The sequence below is a fragment of the Acanthochromis polyacanthus genome, chromosome 20 (genome assembly GCF_021347895.1).
Source record: "Acanthochromis polyacanthus isolate Apoly-LR-REF ecotype Palm Island chromosome 20, KAUST_Apoly_ChrSc, whole genome shotgun sequence".
Lineage (NCBI taxonomy): Eukaryota > Metazoa > Chordata > Actinopteri > Pomacentridae > Acanthochromis > Acanthochromis polyacanthus.
In genome coordinates this window covers 25,410,130-25,429,686 of record NC_067132.1, presented here as the reverse complement: position 1 = coordinate 25,429,686, position 19,557 = coordinate 25,410,130, and the positions used below count along the sequence as shown (strand labels likewise).

The following is a 19,557-nucleotide window of genomic DNA, read 5'->3' as shown; positions in this document are numbered from 1 at the left end:
GTTAAGAAACCAGAGAAAAACAGTTGACATTAGTGCAGAATAAGAGCAAACAGAAGACAGCACCATGTTTTGTGATCTATCTACTGCTGTAGTACTCAGCTATGGTAGTTATAAATATTAATAATGAAGAAGCCTAGTTGATTCCTGTAATCACATGCTGTTAATATATAACATTTCAAGTGTATGTGCACATATTCAGTGATTGTAATCTTTGTTAATAAAGAAGCCTATGAATGACAGAATTTCTGCCATCACATGATTATGAAATATCACATTTACTGCATATATGTCTTTCTGATTCTCCTATATGAAAGTATTTACTCATGGTATTCCCTTGTTGATGAAGAAATGTAAGCTCCCTGCCATGACATGTTTTATATCTGTTCCAAACTTTGTTTCTAGGTCACTGTGATGACCAATAACTGGCATTGGCCCTAGACAAAGAAACGTATCATTTGATTCATGGTACTGTTCTTCAAACTAATTCCCAGTCTGTCCACCTGTCCAGTCTCAGCGTTTTCTTGGTGGCAAGCTGGGTCAGGTGCCACCTCAGCCCAACTTGGGGGCTTTAGCCGGTATGGCAGGCAGGCAGGACTTCACAGCACATCAGGGGGCTAATGAGAAACAGTATGACCAGGGGGATAATGCATCCTGACCTGACAGGCCATGAAACACAGTCTGCCAGCCGTTCCTCTGCCTCCCTCTGCTCTGCCTTCCATCCAAGCCTCTCTGACACGTTCAATCTAACTTAAGTGGATCTGGAGAGAGTTGCCGTGTGCATTTGCAGCTTTGCCTTCATCCTCTGCTTCCCTTTTCTCCCTCTGCAAAATCCCGAGGAGTCTCCCGAAACGTATAGTCAGTGAGCCGAGGTTGTGCTGCTGCAGCTGCTGGAGTCTTCTCTTTACTTACTTGAGAGATTGGAAAAAAGAACGATGGCAGGCTGTTCCCTCCAATACGTCTCTTTGTGACCTGGCAAGATGGGAATATCTCTCAAGATCTAACTGGTGATGAGGAGAGGAGGGAATTGTGGGAGGCGGGTGCGAGTCGGCTCCGGTCTTGGCTGTGCAGAGGCCGAACTGGATGTAATTTACACTCAGCCCACCTCAGGGAGCAGCGGGAGGAGAAGAAACCATTACCTCCCTCCAGAAAGCTGCCCTTCCCATGTGGCTATGAGTGTCAGCTTTCATATAAAAATGGATCCATTGCTATTACAACACCCCACCTCTCCTCTGTTTCCACCTCCCACCGGCGCTCCCTCCCTCCATTCCTTCCCACTCGCTCATGCTGAAGGTGTTTTGTAGATTAGAAAACCGAAAAAGATGGGGAATGAGCAGGAGATGACGATGACCCGAAAAAGAATAAAAGAAAGTGGAGCATGGGTGGACCGGATGGCTGTCACTATTTCATGTCAAAACATTAAAAGTAGCTCGAGAGCTTTGTTGTGACAGAATGATTCCCGAGGCTGCACCATCCCATTCTCCACTCAGATGGAGACCGACACACTAAATGGCTGAAAGTCATTTTTCTCCCTTTTAGCTGGTAGCAGTTCCCAAAGAAACTGTGATAACAAAAGGCTGAAACTCAGCACTGTCTGTTCTTTTGACTGGTACTGGCTAGCATTTTCAGCTCTGGGATTTTTAGCTGTTTCTGAATCTAAAAAGTACCGTGTTTATACTGCATCGCTGGCAGATGACTAATATATGATGTTTTATTTTGGCATTTTCATTTCAGTAAGTGCTCCATTAGTGTGAAGCTGCTCCTCTACCAATCATTGCTGCCAACCTTGAAAAATAATTCACCAAAGAGTAATTCTGAATTTCTCAATTTAACTCTTTAAGCTCTAGGCTATTTTTTAAAACTGACATTTTTCAATCCGCATAATCAAAACTGTAAATTAGAAGTAAGTAACAACTTTATAACATTGGCTGGGTGACACCTATTCTATTTAATCTGTTTAAAAGGCCTCAACGTTTATGCAACAGAAGTAAAACCGAACAAAAACATCCATTTTAGTCATCATTACAACATGGTCTTGTTACAGGGACCTTCAGGAATAGGAAAAGTTAAAGGCAATAAACAATTTGGATCACACATTCAGCTGCTTTTTCAGATTCTCACAAAAAACCATTAACCCTTAGATGCATAAATGGGTTAAAAATGATGCTGTGAGGCCGTTTTCTTGCAATATCTTTGTAATTAGAAGTTTTTATCATTTCATATTCCAGCTATTCCTCAAAAACATGTTCTCAGTCGCTTGTACTTCTGAGGGTTAACAGATATTAACACAACTAACATCCATATAAACAAATGAGGATTGACATCTTATGTCACACCTCTATATTCTCACAGGACATCAGGTGTGATTTGGCAAAAGCTCGTCTCTTTGAATGCATGTGAAACAGTTTTTTTTTAAATTCATTTGAACATTAATGTGGAGCATTTTTATACCACCTAGAGTAATTTGTTAGTTCAGTTCACTAATTAACAACCGCTTTTAGACTCTTAGTTGCAGTCTAATTATAAGCTGATAGCAAAGAAGATGGTGTTTAGACTTAAAGCTGCTCTAATCAATATATTTATACTGGCAATGGATGTAATGTGAAAAATACTGCTTGTGGTGACAAACTAGCAGTGAAATATCAGATATGTTCGTGTCTACGTCCAGCAGGTATCAGTTTTCAACCAACATGTTATTCTCCACTAAAAAACAGAGCTGGAGTGAATACAGAACATACACTGATCAGGTGGTCAGAACACAACTCCCTGTCTTTGCTGGTTGTATAAATAAGTAATTATTTTCTAACAGCTTATATATATATATATCAACTTTATAATTTCCATTGAAAGGCTACTAGTGTCGCACTCTTGATCTGTTCAAACCATACATAAATGTAAATACAGTCATTTTCTTGCACTTCAGCAATCAACAGAACAGGTTTTTCAGGTATTTTCTAATTTTGTGGTCTAGAGAGCAAGATTGCTCTCCTATACCCTGAAAGACTGCTCTTGAACACGTATCGTCTTTTCAGTGAAACATAATCTTGGTCACTAATAACTGCTGCAGTTAAAGGATAAGCGTGTCGGATTTAGCAGTAGAGGAATATAATATTCAAAACTGTGTCCATTAGTGTGTAATCACCTGTAACTACAAATTGTTGCTTTTTATGTTAGCTTTATATTCATTCTTAATAACTACATAAAGCCATTTTTCAACTTGCATGAACCTTTAGGCACGTTTCAACCACAGGAACCACCTCGTTCGAACCTCTTTCAGGGCTGTTTTTTGGGGAGAAAAAAGTACCTATTGTTGAATGTACTTCTGAGCAACTCTTAAACACAGCTTTAAGGGACTTAACACTGATTGGTTAAACTTGGAGAGGACAACAATAAAAGGAAGTTCCACCTGTCTGCCAGTTTGATGTCCTCATCAAGTCTCCTGTCAAAATTTGGCAAAAGCAATGCAAAGTTTGCTATATTGACATTACAAGCCTTCATTGTTCTATTTTCTTTGTGTCATAGAGCTGATGTTACATCCGGTAGCTAGTATTTGTCATTTTCGTGTGCTTTGAGTTGACATCGTGGTTAAAGTTGTTGAATCGCCCACTGACATGAAAACAGAAAGACTAAAAGGGCCGATGATGTTTCGTAAATGATGATGCCACCTCATGCCTGCCTTGCTTTATGGAAAGTGGGTCGTCTTTCAAAGAGTCTGCCATGATGTGCCACCATGTTTCTACAGTGTTCTCAAATGGTCAAACCAAACAAGGCTTCTTGAGTGAGTCTTGTCATGTTTTTACCTTCAAGCACTGTACACACTTGGAAAATGGGGGATGATGGCGTTAGTTACAATCTGAACATCATGGTCTTGAGTTTTGTTCAGTTATTTCCTCTTTTATTTTGCAAAGATCCCTGTCATTGGATGACGCTTGTTATTCTACTTCTTCCTTTTGTCTGGTTTTCCCTTCCTTTTTGATTGTCCTGAATAGTTTCAACTGTGTCTTGTCTCTGCATTTGTTTCCTACATCTTCCTTTGTTTACTTGCCTGAATTATCTCCCTGCGTTCATCATCTTATTCTGGCTTGGACATTTAGTTTTATTACTCCTTTTGTGTTTTATTTATTTCTAGCATCAGGTTGTTGCCATGCTTTTCCTAACTCTTGGTCAATCTTCGCAAACTAAATCTAGACTGTAGTTTCTTTTGTACCAGCTTATTGATTCAAGGCCGTCTTTCGTTTCCTTAAAAACCAGCCTCTGTTCTTTGCATTTGGGTCCTTTTCACACTGAAACCTCAGTGCTAGATTCAATGAAACTTTACCCACTGCTGCTTTGACCCCTGGATGGGGATACGAGAAAACAGACCACAGTTTGGTATTTTCACTCTCTGTTGATAGTCGTGTACTCATTTCATGACATTAAACGACAGGTCTGACATCCAATGTGATCAATATCTCCTGGGACTCTCACCTCCAGGGGAAAGGGAATCAATACCTAAAGCTTTCACCCTTTGGGATGAACACCCTGCACATGTACATTTGCATTTTTATTGTCTACACATTACAACTTAATTACACACTGCTGCCTCTTGGTACTTCTCTGCTAACCGCATTATTCTAATAAAAGAATCCACCCACTTCCTTCTTTTAAGTGTTATTTGTTGAATATCTCCTTTTTGCCCTACAGCGAGAGCTAATTAACTAAAGCGTCCTAGCACAAAATGATTTGTGATACGCTCTGTTGTGCATCCAGTTGGGTGTCATCATATTTTCGTTGTGGATGCATTACCATCCTCACATGAAGCCTGGGGACTGGAAAGTACCAGAGTTTGTTTTGTAATGACATTAAAGTTAGACACTATCACTGGCTCCGTTTACATTTATGGGGTAAATCTGACCACTCCATTTAAGCTCCCAGTAAGCTACAAACATACAAGGTTGCACAGTGTCTAATACACGAAATGCCAACCCGAGATAGAATAAATTGTGGAAATGGGGTTGAAAACTGACAGAAGTACCAGTCAAGAGTGAAAAAAGGAGCATTGCCACCCATTTTCAATCAAAGACGTGCTTAAAGTTGTAAAAAGTCATATTTTAACCCAAATCCCGAGGAAAACTTAACCAAACAGCAAATGAAAGTGAAACTTAAATGACAAAATAAGCCAAAAAAACAATACCTGAACGTTTGTCTCCTTGGTGAAAGTCCTCTGAGTCGTGCCACCATCTCTAACGTCTTTATGTGGCTCTTTTAAACTGGAAAATCTCCTACATGTCAGTCAGTGTCAAGTCCTGACATGAGCAGCACTGACACCAAAGGACACCCTGTGAGTCGCCACCGGCTTTGACAAAACAGCAGTTTTTGATGTCCAGAGAATGAGATCAATGATCGATTGATTCATGTGAGGCCATGTGCCAAGACTGTGTTTCACCTCACTTTTGTCCTTAAAAAAATAGTAAAAAAAAATGGTGGAACCAGTTCTGAAACATTGCAACAAACCTTTAACGTGTTGACTTTGGCTACTACTACTACTACTACTACTACTACTACTGTTCATCTTTGTCTCAGTATAAACCCTTAAAGACAATAGTTAGTGCAGAAAAATTAAATGTCAGCTTGTTAGTATATAATAAAATGCACAACTTCTTTCTTTTGTAAAGGAAACGGTGTCTTGTTGGTCTTTTAATTTCAATCTTCAGTTAAGTGGTGAAGTAGTGATATTTCCTCTTTCAGTTCCAGTATTTTTAAAAAAAAAAAAAAATCTTCCTCCTGATCTACATGTTTTTTTCTCCTGTCACATTTGTATTCACTGTGGGCTCAAGTTTCACTCCATTATAAAATCCTACACCTCTATAGAAACAGCAACATATTAACTAACAATCGCTGACATATTGTAATGATCGCCTCTCTGAGTACTGTATCTTTAAGTGCTTTTGGTTACTATGGTGATGCACACAGACGACGTAAGGACGTAACCTGGACTTTTTTGCGCGGCAATACAGGAGATGCTCCTGGGATCGGCATTTTTGATGTTGTTTGTAGCTTGGGACTCTTTAATGTTTTCACCTTCACGTAAGTGTGCTTATGCGACCATGCAGAATGTCTGAGCTGCCCTGCAAACATTAAACGTGCAGAGTGACAGTAACGACCTGTTTTGAGTCATGTTTTCAACTCCTCTGAACCGTGGAGATCTACAAATGGCGCCCGAACCGTGTCTGTATTCCTGGCAACTCTGGATGAAAAAGTTTGTTCCGTGAGTTATCTACCCTGAAGTTATCCTTCTCTGGCCTTGTGCTGTTTTTTTTTCTTTTCGTCGGACACTGGATGTTTCATGGACTTTTGTTCGAGTGACGGACTGTTTGCCTGTCTGCCTGCTGGTCCACCTGCCTGACGGAGCCGACGGAACAGCATCGTGTGTTTTGCTGCGGTCTGCAAGGAACGAAGTCAAGCTGCGACATTACGGATGGACCAGAAGTCATCGTGGACGCCACCAAACATGCCTTCGCAATAAAAGCCTCCCGGCGGAAATCACAATAGAGGACGTCCTTCGGCAGAGACCTCAACACTCCATTGGATTTGTGGATGCAACCAGATACGCTTTGTGCACCTGAGTCTATGGACAGCTACAAATCAGAATTGACATATTCCCTTCAAGATGCCTATGACCATGTGAGGGAGGCCATGGCCTCTAGTCATGACACACAGAAAAAGCACTACGACAAAAAACGTCGCCATGCCACGTTCAAGGTTGGAGACCTTGTACGCCTGAGGTCTCATCCAAGATCTAATGCAGCTGCTGGCTTTGCTGCTAAGCTGGCACCTGTGTTCAAAGGCCCATACAGAGTAGTTCAGGTGATGTCGGATCTGGACTTCAGGCTGGTGGACATTTTTTCGGATGAGGACGTAGGAGTACACCACGTCAGCAACTTACTGCCATTCAAAACGTGGGGCGATGACACTGTGGCTCCACACGCTATCGCTCACTGCATGACGGATGTTGACCCTGCAACGTCTGGGCCAGAGGGGACTGAGGAATTGGAGGAGTACGGATTTGACTTCCTTTTTGGTGACCCTCCTAGTGCTCCCCCTGTGGATTCGATAGTTACCCCTTTTAGGCATTCTGACTCAGTGTCTCACTCTCAAACCTCACGCTACTTTCTTCGCCCTAGAAACAAGCCTCAAGTAGCTTTGGGTTAGTTGGTCTAGTTCAGCCTGCTTCTATGTTTCCTTGGGTCCCAGGGTCATATTTTTCTGTTTATCAAAACAAAGCTGAGTTTTGTTACAGTTTAGGATAATATGTCAAGGTGTTCTAAATTCTGTTTCATTCAAATATCTTGTTTGTTACAATGCAAGTTTTTTTTTATTGTGTTTATTGTTATGAAGGTGTTCTCAAGAAAAAAGTTAGAAATACTGTCTATGCATAGTAACCTGCAGGATGTGATGCGTTTGATGCATGTGTCATTTTTGTTATACTGATAGCTGCTGACAGTGTGAAGGAAAGCTGGACATTTTTCTTTGATGGCCCGAGGACGTCCCATTTTTTAAGGGGGGGGGATATGTAATGATCGCCTCTCTGAGTACTGTATCTTTAAGTGCTTTTGGTTACTATGGTGATGCACACAGACAGCGTAAGGACGTAACCTGGACTTTTTTGCGCGGCAATACAGGAGATGCTCCTGGGATCGGCATTTTTGTTGTTGTTTGTAGCTTGGGACTCTTTAATGTTTTCACCTTCACGTAAGTGTGCTTATGCGACCATGCAGAATGTCTGAGCTGCCCTGCAAACATTAAATGTGCAGAGTGACAGTAACGACCTGTTTTGAGTCATGTTTTCAACTCCTCTGAACCGTGGAGATCACCCTGATCACTACAATATACAATGCCAGAAATCATGCAAAAAGAAAAAACAACAGTTTAATTTAGAATATTTGTTATACAAAAGTTGTGAAAACCCAGAATCAACATATACATACTATAGATATTTAGCTGCCTGTACTTTTAATTTGTTTCTGTACTTATCTGTGTAAACACAGCCTGCAGTTCAAGCCAGTTTGCTGAAAAAGTTCAAGAAACGTTGTCATGTGATTGTTGGTCATAGCTAAATCGCTAATGTCTTCTGAGTTGCACAGAGGAGCAGAAAATTTGTACATTTTTCAGAATCCTGTTACTGCAAAAACTTTGTTTGCCTTTTTTTAATTATTGAGACATGAAGAAAAAATGAAACTTTAATAAAATATGATGTTTTTAAGCTTAATACTAGTACAAGAACTTCTTGTAAAGGTAAAAAAAATCGGACTATTTGTTTTGACTTTACAGTTTCTGACTGATAATTTATTTTTGGTGATTTAAAGAAAAGATAGCATGGCTTTAAAATTCATCTGTAGATTTTGGGGTTCAGAGGGTTCAAATAAAGTCTTGGGTCATATTTTGAAGTTGTAGTGAAATAGGTAAAGTTGACTCAAAACAAATTTCAATTTTGGCTTCATACTTGGCTTCAGCCAATGCACCAGACTTCTCAAAGTTTCTGCTGCACTAAAAGTAAAAAAAAAAGACAACGGCAGAACAGTGTCCCACAGTCTTTGCCAGACAAACACAACAAACTTGAGTGAATGCAGAGGTAGCCAACATGGTATTAGCTCCCTGGAAAGCTGCTGCTCGCACCACAGCTGGTTGGCTTGCGTCACTGTCGTATCAACAGGGACACTTTCTAGTGGGTAACCAACCCACTGCATCTCTGTGTGAAGCCAGCTGGTGGGTGCTGAAATGAGAGATGATTAGGAACGAAAGATAAAATTAAGTCACTGAGTGTTGATTGAATGAGTAAGTGGGTGAGCGAGTGAGTCTTGCCGTTGTTCGTCTGCGCTTCCAGACTCCCAGTCAGTACCTTGATCATTGTTAAACATCCAAACAGACAGATGTAAAGATAAATCAGTGGATCGTGCACATTAATAATGTAAATGACACCTTTTGTTATTCTCAGCCCTTCAGCATTTTCCTATTTTGTCATTGCTACTTAAAGAAGCTGCTGGGTGACATGTGCTAAATGTCACACCATTAAAGCGACTCAGTGAGATTCAAATATATAATTTCTCACCGGCTCTGTCACACACATACACCCTCTGTCTTCTTTTCTCTTGGCTTTTCTTCTGTTTTTTTTTCAAGGCTGTTTCAACTAGTCTTAAAATGCCCTGAGTACAGAAAGAACATTTTAGTAGAAAATATAGTTTGTTGCCAAACTGTCACAGGTTCAAATCCCCAGTGATGGCTGATATTCCCATCAACATCCAGCAGCCTTTTCAACAACAGCCCATGTGCTGCCTTAAGATAAGTCAAATGAAGGAAAGCTTCCAGTTTAATTAACTTCCATGGGAATAAAGAGAAATGAATAGTTGTCGATACAACTAAATATACATGTTATGAGTCTCTATTGTATTCTATTACTCTATAGTGACAAATGTTTCTATTTTGTTTACGACAGTCTCATAAAAAAAACTGCTTGGTCACAAAAAAAGCATCTATGTGATGTCAACCAGTTTAAAAACACCAAAAGTGTGTGCAGAGTTGAAACCACACCTTTGTAGAACTGTTTCAACAACACTGGACATTCTAACTTTCATTAACGGACAATTTATTATCATTACTGATCAGATTGCATTAGTTTTAGTACCTCTGGACCCTGTGCAGTTGTGTTTTGTGGTTAATTCTGTAATTTAAGAACACATTTTTATAATTTACATAAAATTTAAACATTTATTTTGCTGTTTACTTGGTAATGCCTAATAATGTACTGACAACAATCCTCCACATGTTAATGATTACGAAGCCATTGCTGCACTTTTCAGAATAGTTTTGTGTGTTGAATGCATTTTATTTTTACCAAAGCTTATATGAGAATATTAACACTTCCCATATCCAGAGAGTGCATGTACATCAGCAAATTAGCAAATCTTTGCATAGTACTTGTCCAAAAGCATTAGAATTTGCCTACCAGGACTCACAAGATCACTCATTGACATGTTAGATTCTGTCATTACATTTGTATTGCACACAACTTTTGTACCCAGTACTGGTTATGTGCACTACAGAGGGGTTTGAAAAGCAAAACAAAACCTTTAAAACCCAAAGCTACTAACAAGACGTAACTAAGTTCAGAAGGTAAGTCAAAAACGATAGAGGGCTAGCAAACCAAAAGTTCAAAAAGGCAACAAACTGATGAAAAAATACAAAATAAAACAAAAGAGTTCAGAAAGTAGAACCACAGGAAACACAAGGTAACCTAAGACCACAGCACCACTGCTTCTTGTCAGGCAATTTAGGCATTTTGTCACTTTTCTTTATGTATGAATACTAGAAAAAAGTAGAAAGTGTGAGCTTTAGAGGTGTTAATAGGAGGATTTTCTTGCCTTTGCCCTTGTTTTTCTGTCTTATTGCTAAGCTAACTGGCTGTAGACACCGACCGCATAGTTCCCACAGTATCTCCCTACTTCTTTAAAGATATATAAGATGCCATATTTTATGTTATATAGTACAATGCTTGTCAGGTAAGTCTTTTTTTCTGTGAACATCTGGCCTGAATTTCCTCTCCTTAGTGACGAGCGAGGAAGAGGTTTGTCCTGAGCGGAGGGTCGGTGATAAATAATTTCGTATTAATAAAAAAAAACTAAGGCCTTGAAGGTAAAGTAAGCCACGAAGGAGTGCTTCCGTCAGCCACTTAACCATTCAGCACTTCTCCAAATGTGCCATTGTGCACTTCTACAACTTTAAAAACTTTCATCTGCGTGTGGTGACGAAATGTTACTCTTCTCCGGAGCATTTCTGGAGAACACTTTGCTCTGTGTCGTAGTTTCCTCGTGCTTGGGCTCTGTTTTGGGTGCAGAAGCAGGTTGTGTTAACGTCAGGTGTCTGGAGAGCCGGCGGATGAAACTTCATCATCACGGCAGCTGGGACGGTGTTCACCTGCCGGCCTGAAACCAAAATAAAACCCCATATATTTTCTAAAAATGCCCCTCTACCAGTTAAAGCTACACTCTTGGGAGCTTTACGGACATTGCAGCACTTTTTAAAACCCCAACCATTGATCTGATCTTGATAAAACCTGCAAGAATCGACAAATTTTCAATGTTTGGTAGTAAGGCGGCTGCACTCAGCATTTCCTGAAGCCTCTACTACGCTGTAACTGAGATGAGGCGTACAGGAGGAGTGGAGGAGGCGGCTCAAGATTAGTTGATAATTGTCTTCTCGATATTGATGTCCATTAGATAGGTATACGCACACAGATCCTTTCAATCCCTTCGCTCTTGCAGCACACTTGTGCATGCGCGCACTCACACACACACACACATACACACACACACACACACACACATCGGCGAATAACACTCGATCCCTTTCCTTTCCCACAGCGCTGAATCCAGGATTCCCAGCACTTAGCATTGATTATTAATGGAAGGTTTCAAAAGGGAAGAAGGGCAGAAACTGATCTTAGTCTTTATGCACGCTGGCGTTAAGAGAAACCCGTCTGAGGATGGAGGCCAGACGCTTCCCAGAAACCCCACTGACGCAAAGTGCAATGCCAGAAGGAATGGTCTGTGTGCTGAATTTCTGAGATATGACCGTCATGGCAGTGTTTCAGGGCAATGACTGCTTATTTTAGGCCCTAGAATATGAGTATTGACGTCGGTCAGAGAATCCATGTGGACAGCGGAGGGATAAGGATATACCTTGTTGTACTGCATGAACTGGAGAGTCCAGCGGGAGTAATTAGTTGGTTTTGTGTTACGGTGAACCATCATTTGAGCTTCATCATATCCATAATAATATCCATGGATACAAAATCAAAGTTTGCTAATAACTTAAACTGCCATTGTAAACTGCATGCACACCGAGTATGTTTGGTTTGCGTCTTGGGGAAGGTACAAGAATGTAGTTGAAGCACCCAATGACAGTATGTTCAGTTGGTGAAAAGGGAGTAGAAGGAGATATGTATCGATGTGCACTACAGTATTACGTTTGTAACCTGTCTCAAAACAAAACTGAGAAAAGCCAGTGTGTCTGAGTTAGATCCAGTTAAACAATGACAAATGTGAAACCTCATACAGGGGGTCGTTGACTTAGCGCTAAGTAGATTTCCGCCTTAAGTCGGAACTCTGGTGAAAATGTAAACAAAGCCGTTGGGTGCATCATGGAGATGGCTTTCCTTTTCTTTGAAGCACTGCCAGAAGAATCTGACTTTTGCCTGGGAGCCATAATGAAGGGCAGAAAGTGAACGGATTTAGCACAAATCAAGGTGGCGTATAACCGGTGAATTTAAACAAAGCCGCCTTATAGCGCCACGTGACGACGTATTCGTCCACTCCGCTCGCCAACTAGTTCCACATAACCAGTTCCCACATAACGACAAAACTCCATTGGTGGTGGATGTTATAAACCGAGGACTGCCCATAGTGGTTTTCAAGAATCTGCTGCAAATATGACTCCCTTTTGTGACATAATATATTTTACAAAACGCATTTTTTAAAGCACTGCTCAAAAAGCTTACTTTTTCAACTGAATATCTGCCTTTAAGTTTCATGTAGCAAATAAAATTATGCATTAACTTTCAAACTCTAATTCCCAAGAAATGTTAAATGTAAATAAAATGAAAAATTCCCCTGCAAATTGCCCTTTGATTTTGTAGCGGTAGCTTTTTCAGTTTTCATCCCATATTTCAACTATCATTCCTAATTGTGTTGTAATGTGTCATATTGTCATGTAAAATCTGTTTCAAGAACATTATTAATGAACGAGAAGGTGTCCAGAGTTTTGAATGATGAATCAACTATAGAAGTTACACATAATCCCAAAAGTTTGAAAGACTTCAAGTCGTACCCAAACCTAATCTCAGATTACTTCTTTGCAGTAAAAACAAGGCAACAGGAGTCTGCAAACCTTTGATGCCATTTTGTTTGGAGCTGAATGCTCACATTTCGCTTCACTCTGAACCATAAAAGTCAACTTTGCACTCATGTTTCCTGATAAACATTAAATTTAATCCTTAATCTTAATTTATAAGCAAGAAAGAGAAGCTCTGCATGCCCAAACTTGGGATAATATTTTGTGTGATATACAAAAAACTTCCCCATTACCAGCTAAAATAACTCTTAAGTGAGATCACACCAATAAAAGAGAAGCTCAAACTGCTAAATGTGATATAAAAAAAATAACTTTTTTATGACGACTCGTTCGGATCATTTGGAGCCAGGCCTCAAGGGAGGAAGGCTGCTGATAACACCTCACTGTTTCTGCCTCATCACAAACAACAGCAGCCTCAGACTGGCACGTGATCGAGATCCAGCTGCTATTTGGTAGTTTATCTAAAAAGGAGTCATGAGCCATGGTTTTCCCTGGTGAATTTTTAATCATCTTCCTGTGCCCTCTCTCCGTCCCTGCGGACCCAAATGTGCGTCAGCAAGTTGCTCAGCGTCTGCCTGGCTTCGCTATCTTTTCTATCAGCTCCTGTGTCTTTGCTATTTATTTTGTTAAAAAGAAAAAGAGAAAGTCATGCATTCTTAGTAAATATTTACCTCAACGCTACCAGTTAAGATAAACCTCAGTTTCCAGTGATGGTTCAAAATGTAGTTTTGGAGGTTTTTCCCATTCTGACAAGAGTACAATTCAGGATGGAACACCCCATATGTATTTAAGATTAACAACTCAACTCCTGCATGTGTCTCTGCTCTTTATTTTGTAAAAAAAAAAAAAAAAAAAAAAAAGAATAGCATGCATTCTTGTTTAAATATTTGCCTTAAACTCTGTTTAAGGTGAGCTTCTGTTTCCAGTGATGGTTTAAAATGTAATTTTAGAGGCTTTTCCATCCCAACAGGAGTAAAATTTGGGATATGCGTTTAAGATGAACACCTCAGCACTCCTCTGTCCCTTGTTTCCTTTGCACCACCTTCCCTTTGCAAAGCTGAGTCAACTGGAGCTGTGCTTTGTTTGCGTCACAAGTTGCCGAGTTTCGGTAATGCGAGCGGTTGATGAGGACGTGGGCCACGGTGCCTCCCGTGGGGTCCTCTGTGTCCCTTAACTGACTCAAACCTAGTGAGCAAAAATATCCACATGCCTGCGTCTTCGCCGCTGCCTGAGGGAACGTATTAATGCCTCGGCTAATCCGATTAACATTAACAATCCCACAGGGGAAATCGTTGCACATCTGCAACGGACAGATAATTATGTTGCCTCAGATGTTTGTTTCTGTCTCTTTGTGTGTGTGTGTTTGTTCTGGCTTCTTTCTACGTCTCTGGAAGACCATCAGTGTTTTTTTGGCACCTCGGATGGGCACCGTTTCAGCGTGTTTCTAGGTCTTTGTAGCGAACATGGGTGGACGCCCTCTTCCGTGTCTCAAGGGCGAGCTTTCTATGATGTTAGCAGGCTGAGATGTTTTTTTTTTTTCTCGAGTTGTGCCAAGGATGGTTACAAAATGTCGCTGTCGCATTTTGTTTTATGACTAATGCAGCTAGAATTTTTATCTTTGGGTGAATTCCTTGAGAAAAACACACTACAAAACCATCATTAGCACCTTAATATTCCCAGTAAAGCGGTATTAGTAGCAGTCTGAGTTGCACCACTCAAAATAATTACAGTAAATGTTTTTTTTTCTTCAAATGAACAAAAACCCATGCAATTGAATAGCAACTTCCATCTTTTCGCTTTCTTAGAATTTCATCCATTGAGGGTTGTGTCTGTGATTTCATATGCGGGTGCATGTCGGTGTTTTTCATGCCTAATTGCTGCATTATGTAATGATTGCACATTAAGGGCTTGTTTACTCGTATGCTTGCAAGGATATCAAAGCGCCGCCTGAACTCTGGTAACGTGTTGAAGACAGTTATGAAGGTAGCTCACTCACTGCCTATTAACAGAAGATTTCTTTGACAGATTTTCTGAGCCGAGGCGCTGCGAGTTGGAGTTCAGGCTTTGAAATGTAAAATGACAGTTTATGCTTGACTTGCTGCGCCGTGCTGAGGAACTGCAGGTTTAAGTTGTTAAGTTTGAGAGATAATTCCTGGGTGAGTTTGACTCTGTTTAAGTGGAATGACTGGACTAAAATTATCGAATCGCCATTAGTACTGTGTAGTTTTGTGGTGGCTTTAATCGGAGCGGGGATGTGTTTTCAACACACCTGTGTGGACTTTACAAAAATCTGGTTAGAGTGAACAACTTGCATTTTTCTAGCATATTTATTGTAGAATGAAGTTGTTTTAAGATTAGGTTTGACTAACCACATGTCCATTGCACGATTACTTCAAGAACCGCTGAAAAGTTGGAAATGCAACTATTCTTTCTATTCTTACGTTTCAGCCTCTGATAAATGGTGGGATTTTACCGATTTTCTTTATAGACAACTTGCCTTTCAAATCTGCCCGTGGGTTTTAGGATTCAGACGGTTAAAGTCTACTTACTAGCTTTTTGAGGCGCTTTGAAAAATATGATAAAACCTTTAGCAGTTTGTGTAGCAGTCATAGAGATATAGAAAGCTTCGTATCTGCTCCTCTGTAGCACTTTAGTACCACAGTTTGGTCCTGGTCTTGGACAACACAGCCTGACAATAAAGTCCTCATCCTTTCAAACAAATCACATGGTCTTTATCAGCAGATCAAGCTGCTGTTTCCAAGGTTAGATAAAGATTTTCCTGCCTGAGAGGTCCAAAAAAAACTTCTACAATTCTAACAGCTGCTGATCTTGCATGTCAACACATCCATTACAGTTAACAAGCTCCATCAGCTAAGAAAGAATCTCCGATCAAGTCAAAATTCTGTTCCCAAGGTCAAGAAAATGCATTGATGGTTAATTTTTCCGTGTTTCAAATTTCCTGTGATGGGTAAAAGGTGTCAAAGGAAGGGGAAAACTTGTATGATCAAGTTTATGAACAGGTTTTTGAGGAAGATGGCAGAAATAGATGAGCTAATGACAGGCTAGCTGAATGACTAAACTGCATGAACCCACTCATGAACATGCAAAGCGCTAAAAGAGAACGGCTGGAACAAACTGGCGTTTAAATAAGATTACTCCACTGTTTATAGAGCTGTCCACTGAGAGCACAATGAGGCAGCAACTTCCCACGACTCCGAATTTAATTTCCCAGAGATGGAGGGTCCATTATCATTTAGATGGAAAACACTCACAGTTGGGTGTTTTTTTCTTACTTTTCTTTGTTTCCTCTTTCACAACCTTTTCTTAGGTTGGGATTCTCTACTTCCAGCCGAGCGTTTTCCGCTGCATCCTGCTGCGTTGGGTTCGACTGCTGGGTTTCGCCACCGTCTACGGGACGCTGACTCTTAAGTTGTACAGGTATCGCACACACGGCTCACACATTGGCCCAGCATCATTATCCACCACAGGAAAGGCCCTATCGGATTACACTGACCTCTTTAAGTGTAATTATGCCGCGTCTTACATCTTAATTCCTTGTAAAAGTAAGAGCCTTATGAGTGTCGAGGCAGCATGTTTCGCGACTGCTTCATCACCGGGCCGTGCTGCTACATGCTTAGGAGTGGATTCACTGCCTCATTAAAGGAGGAGGGAGATGGCAAGTTAAATTAATTAAGAAAATAGAGGATACTGTGGCCCTGAATGATCTCTGTGTATAGCAAAGTGCTGAATGATGGCTGGCAAACCGAGAGACGAATGGAGGAAGGACCGCCAGAGGATGCAGCGAGGAGGGGGGTTGACCTGTTAATGAGACGGGGGTGGTCGTGCTGTATTTAAAGTGACGTTCTTGAAATCTATGGCCCCTTTTTTGTCAGGTGAATCTGTCAAATCGGCCAAATGGAGATACTGATGAAGAGGATGTGGCTAATGTGAGCGGGAGCCGAGTAAACCCTCGGAGGTGCAAGTTAACATATTGCGCAGATCAATTTTTGATGGGGGGCTCATTAGTGGGGAGTGCAGTGGACACTTCATCAATGCGCGTGAAGGGCAGAGCCTAAGAATAGCAACAGCTGGTCATGTGTTGGAGCAGAGTTTAGTTCCTGTTTAGCTGCTGTAAGTACAAAGTGCTTTTTGGAGCGCAAAAGAAATGACATGCCTTCATTAAAATGGCTGTAGGTTCTCTTATTATATGCATGAATGAGGCCACACCAGAGAGAAAACGCCCTAAAGTTCCTTAAGTAAGTGTCAGAAAATACAAGTCAGATCACATCTATTTCTATAGGGCATTAAAGGAGGAACCAAAGTTGACCAAAAGTGCTTCCAATTTGAGAATAAAGAAAACCTAGAGGTGATACAGAAACTGGGCAGTGAAGCCAGTAAAAAAAAGTAAAATTTCTGTCCCCCCAAGATATAAAAATATAAAATTCTGTAGCAATAATTTATATATCATTTGTTATCCTGCAGCTTTTGCCATCAAAATGCTACAAAGCCAAAATTATAGCAGTCAATGTGACTTGTGTTTTAGCTGTTCTTGTTCAAACTAGAGAAAAAATTAAAGAAAATCAAAACTGTTTTTACAACATGTAAATGATCAGTTAATCAACACAAAATAATATCGTAGAATAGTAAGTTTAACCCTCCTGTTGTCATCATTTACAGGCATCAAAAATATTGTTCCCCTGTGTGGAAAAAATTCTAAAAATTTAGCCAAAAAATCCCCCAAATTTATAAAAACAAATTGGGAAAAATCTTCAGGAAGAAAATTCCTTAAAATTTTCCCTCAAAAGTTTTATTTTTTAAAAAATCCCCAAATTTAGGTATTTATGTTTGAGGGTTGCTGAAGGAACTTCAGGAAAATGTGGGAACTACTGTATAAAGACAAACACCCTCAAGGCAAGCTGAGGAAACACTAAAAGATTAAATTATAGATCTCTTATCAGTGATCTGCAGCAGCGCAAGATGAATCAGGGCTGACATTTCCCTGTCGTGCATGACGTCTTTACCGTGGAAAATGATGCCAGCTTCGGGACAACTGTGTGGTTTTTCCGTCTGCAGGGTGCTGAAGGTGTTCCTGTCCCGCACGGCCCAGAGGATCCCCTACATGACCAGCTGGCGAGTGCTGCGGCTGCTGGGCATCATCCTGCTCATCGTGTGCTGGTTCCTGGTGGCTTGGACATCTGCCGTCTGTCAGAACCCGGACCGGAAGTCAGCTCTAATCGACGTGGGCTACACCCCCGACGCCCTGCAGTTCAGCATGTGCCTGCTGGATCGCTGGGACTACATGATGGCCGTCGGTAAGCACCGACACCGGCCTCTGCCTCCACAGGGCGCCGCAAATAGATTTCACCGCAGTTTGTGCCCACTGTTGTGAGAAATTATGGGTAATTTCGGGGATTCGTTGCATAAAATCAGGAGGTAATTTGTTTGGCATGATGTCATTGGGGGGATGAAAGAGAATAAGACATGAGGGAGGAGTGAGTGATGAGATGGAGCTGGGTGAGTTTGCCTCCGTTTGACAGTGTTTCCCGAAAGAAGACATTAATCCTCTCCACTGGTGCAACACTTTTCACTGTTTTCCCGTGTTGTTTGTGGAGTAGAGGGCAAGCAGCAGCAGATGAAGACAGATGAGGAATCAAAAGATTCTCAGAGGGGAGCAGCGTCTCACATTGAACAAATCTGCATGCTGGTTTCTGTCTGCTGACTCAGGCTTCGTGTAAGAGAACTCTGGTCCTTTTTGACTTCTGGGAAAACAGACGGACCCCCAGCAGAACCCACATGCTGTGAGACTGTATACCGAGGAGGAATTTTCATTTCCTTTATTAGGAGGTAAAAATAGGTCGGCAATAAGGACGCAGGGGTCTGACGTCACCTGAATACGGGTCATAATTTACACGGAGAGGCAATAAATCTTTCATATTTAGAAATCCACACCTGCATTCGCTCGCAGTCAGAGGTCTAATTGTGATGCATTCTGCTTTGCTTTGTTTATTTTCTCCTTCCAGTAAAGAAAAGGCGGGCCCCTGACAAATAAAGATTAATTGTTGAGCGTGCACAGCAAAACTTGACTTTCAGCAGCACAATCATATGCTCATTTAATCCACAATGTAGTACTCTACATTTCATTATTTTGGTATGATATTCTCGCTGACCCACCAGAGCTGCTTGGTTTGCACCTATTTGAAAAAAATCACACCAATGCTGCAACAATATTTAGTTCAGTAATGGTTAATAAATAGTTCAACAATACTAGCAAACAATTGAAAAAAAGATTCTCCCTTCTACCTTCCTGTTCTTTGCTTTGTCAAGATGTAATCACAGAAAACAAGTTTATAAACTTAAAAAACTCAAAATCTTACCAAGTCTGTTTGTCTTGTTTTTAGTCACAATCTCTCATCCCACTTGATTGAAGATAATTCACTTAACAAGTGACATTTCAGCGAGATGGAGGGATGCATCTTAAATATCTAAAGTCAAACAATCTTGAAATTTTCTTGTTTTGAGTTGAATTTTGCAAGAAAACTCAAAATAAGTTTTACCCTCGTCTTGTCCTGCGAGCCAAATTGATCCGTCTTAAAGTTTGAAAATATGGAAAAAAATATTTTCACAGTGAAAAATTCCATATTTTCAACATTTTTTGGTATATTGTTGAACATTTTT

General features: G+C 40.6%; 1 protein-coding gene across 2 annotated transcripts in view; it reads left to right on the top strand.

Annotated features, from left to right (window-relative positions):
• Positions 1 to 19,557, top strand: part of gpr158a (G protein-coupled receptor 158a) — a 97,977-nt gene that overhangs the window by 62,433 nt on the left and 15,987 nt on the right. For both annotated transcript variants that reach the window (XM_022193899.2, XM_022193900.2), the window contains exons 6-7: positions 16,211 to 16,320; positions 17,956 to 18,194. In XM_022193899.2, coding sequence (XP_022049591.2) covers positions 16,211 to 16,320; positions 17,956 to 18,194 — 349 coding nt within the window. The remainder of the gene's footprint in view (positions 1 to 16,210; positions 16,321 to 17,955; positions 18,195 to 19,557) is intronic.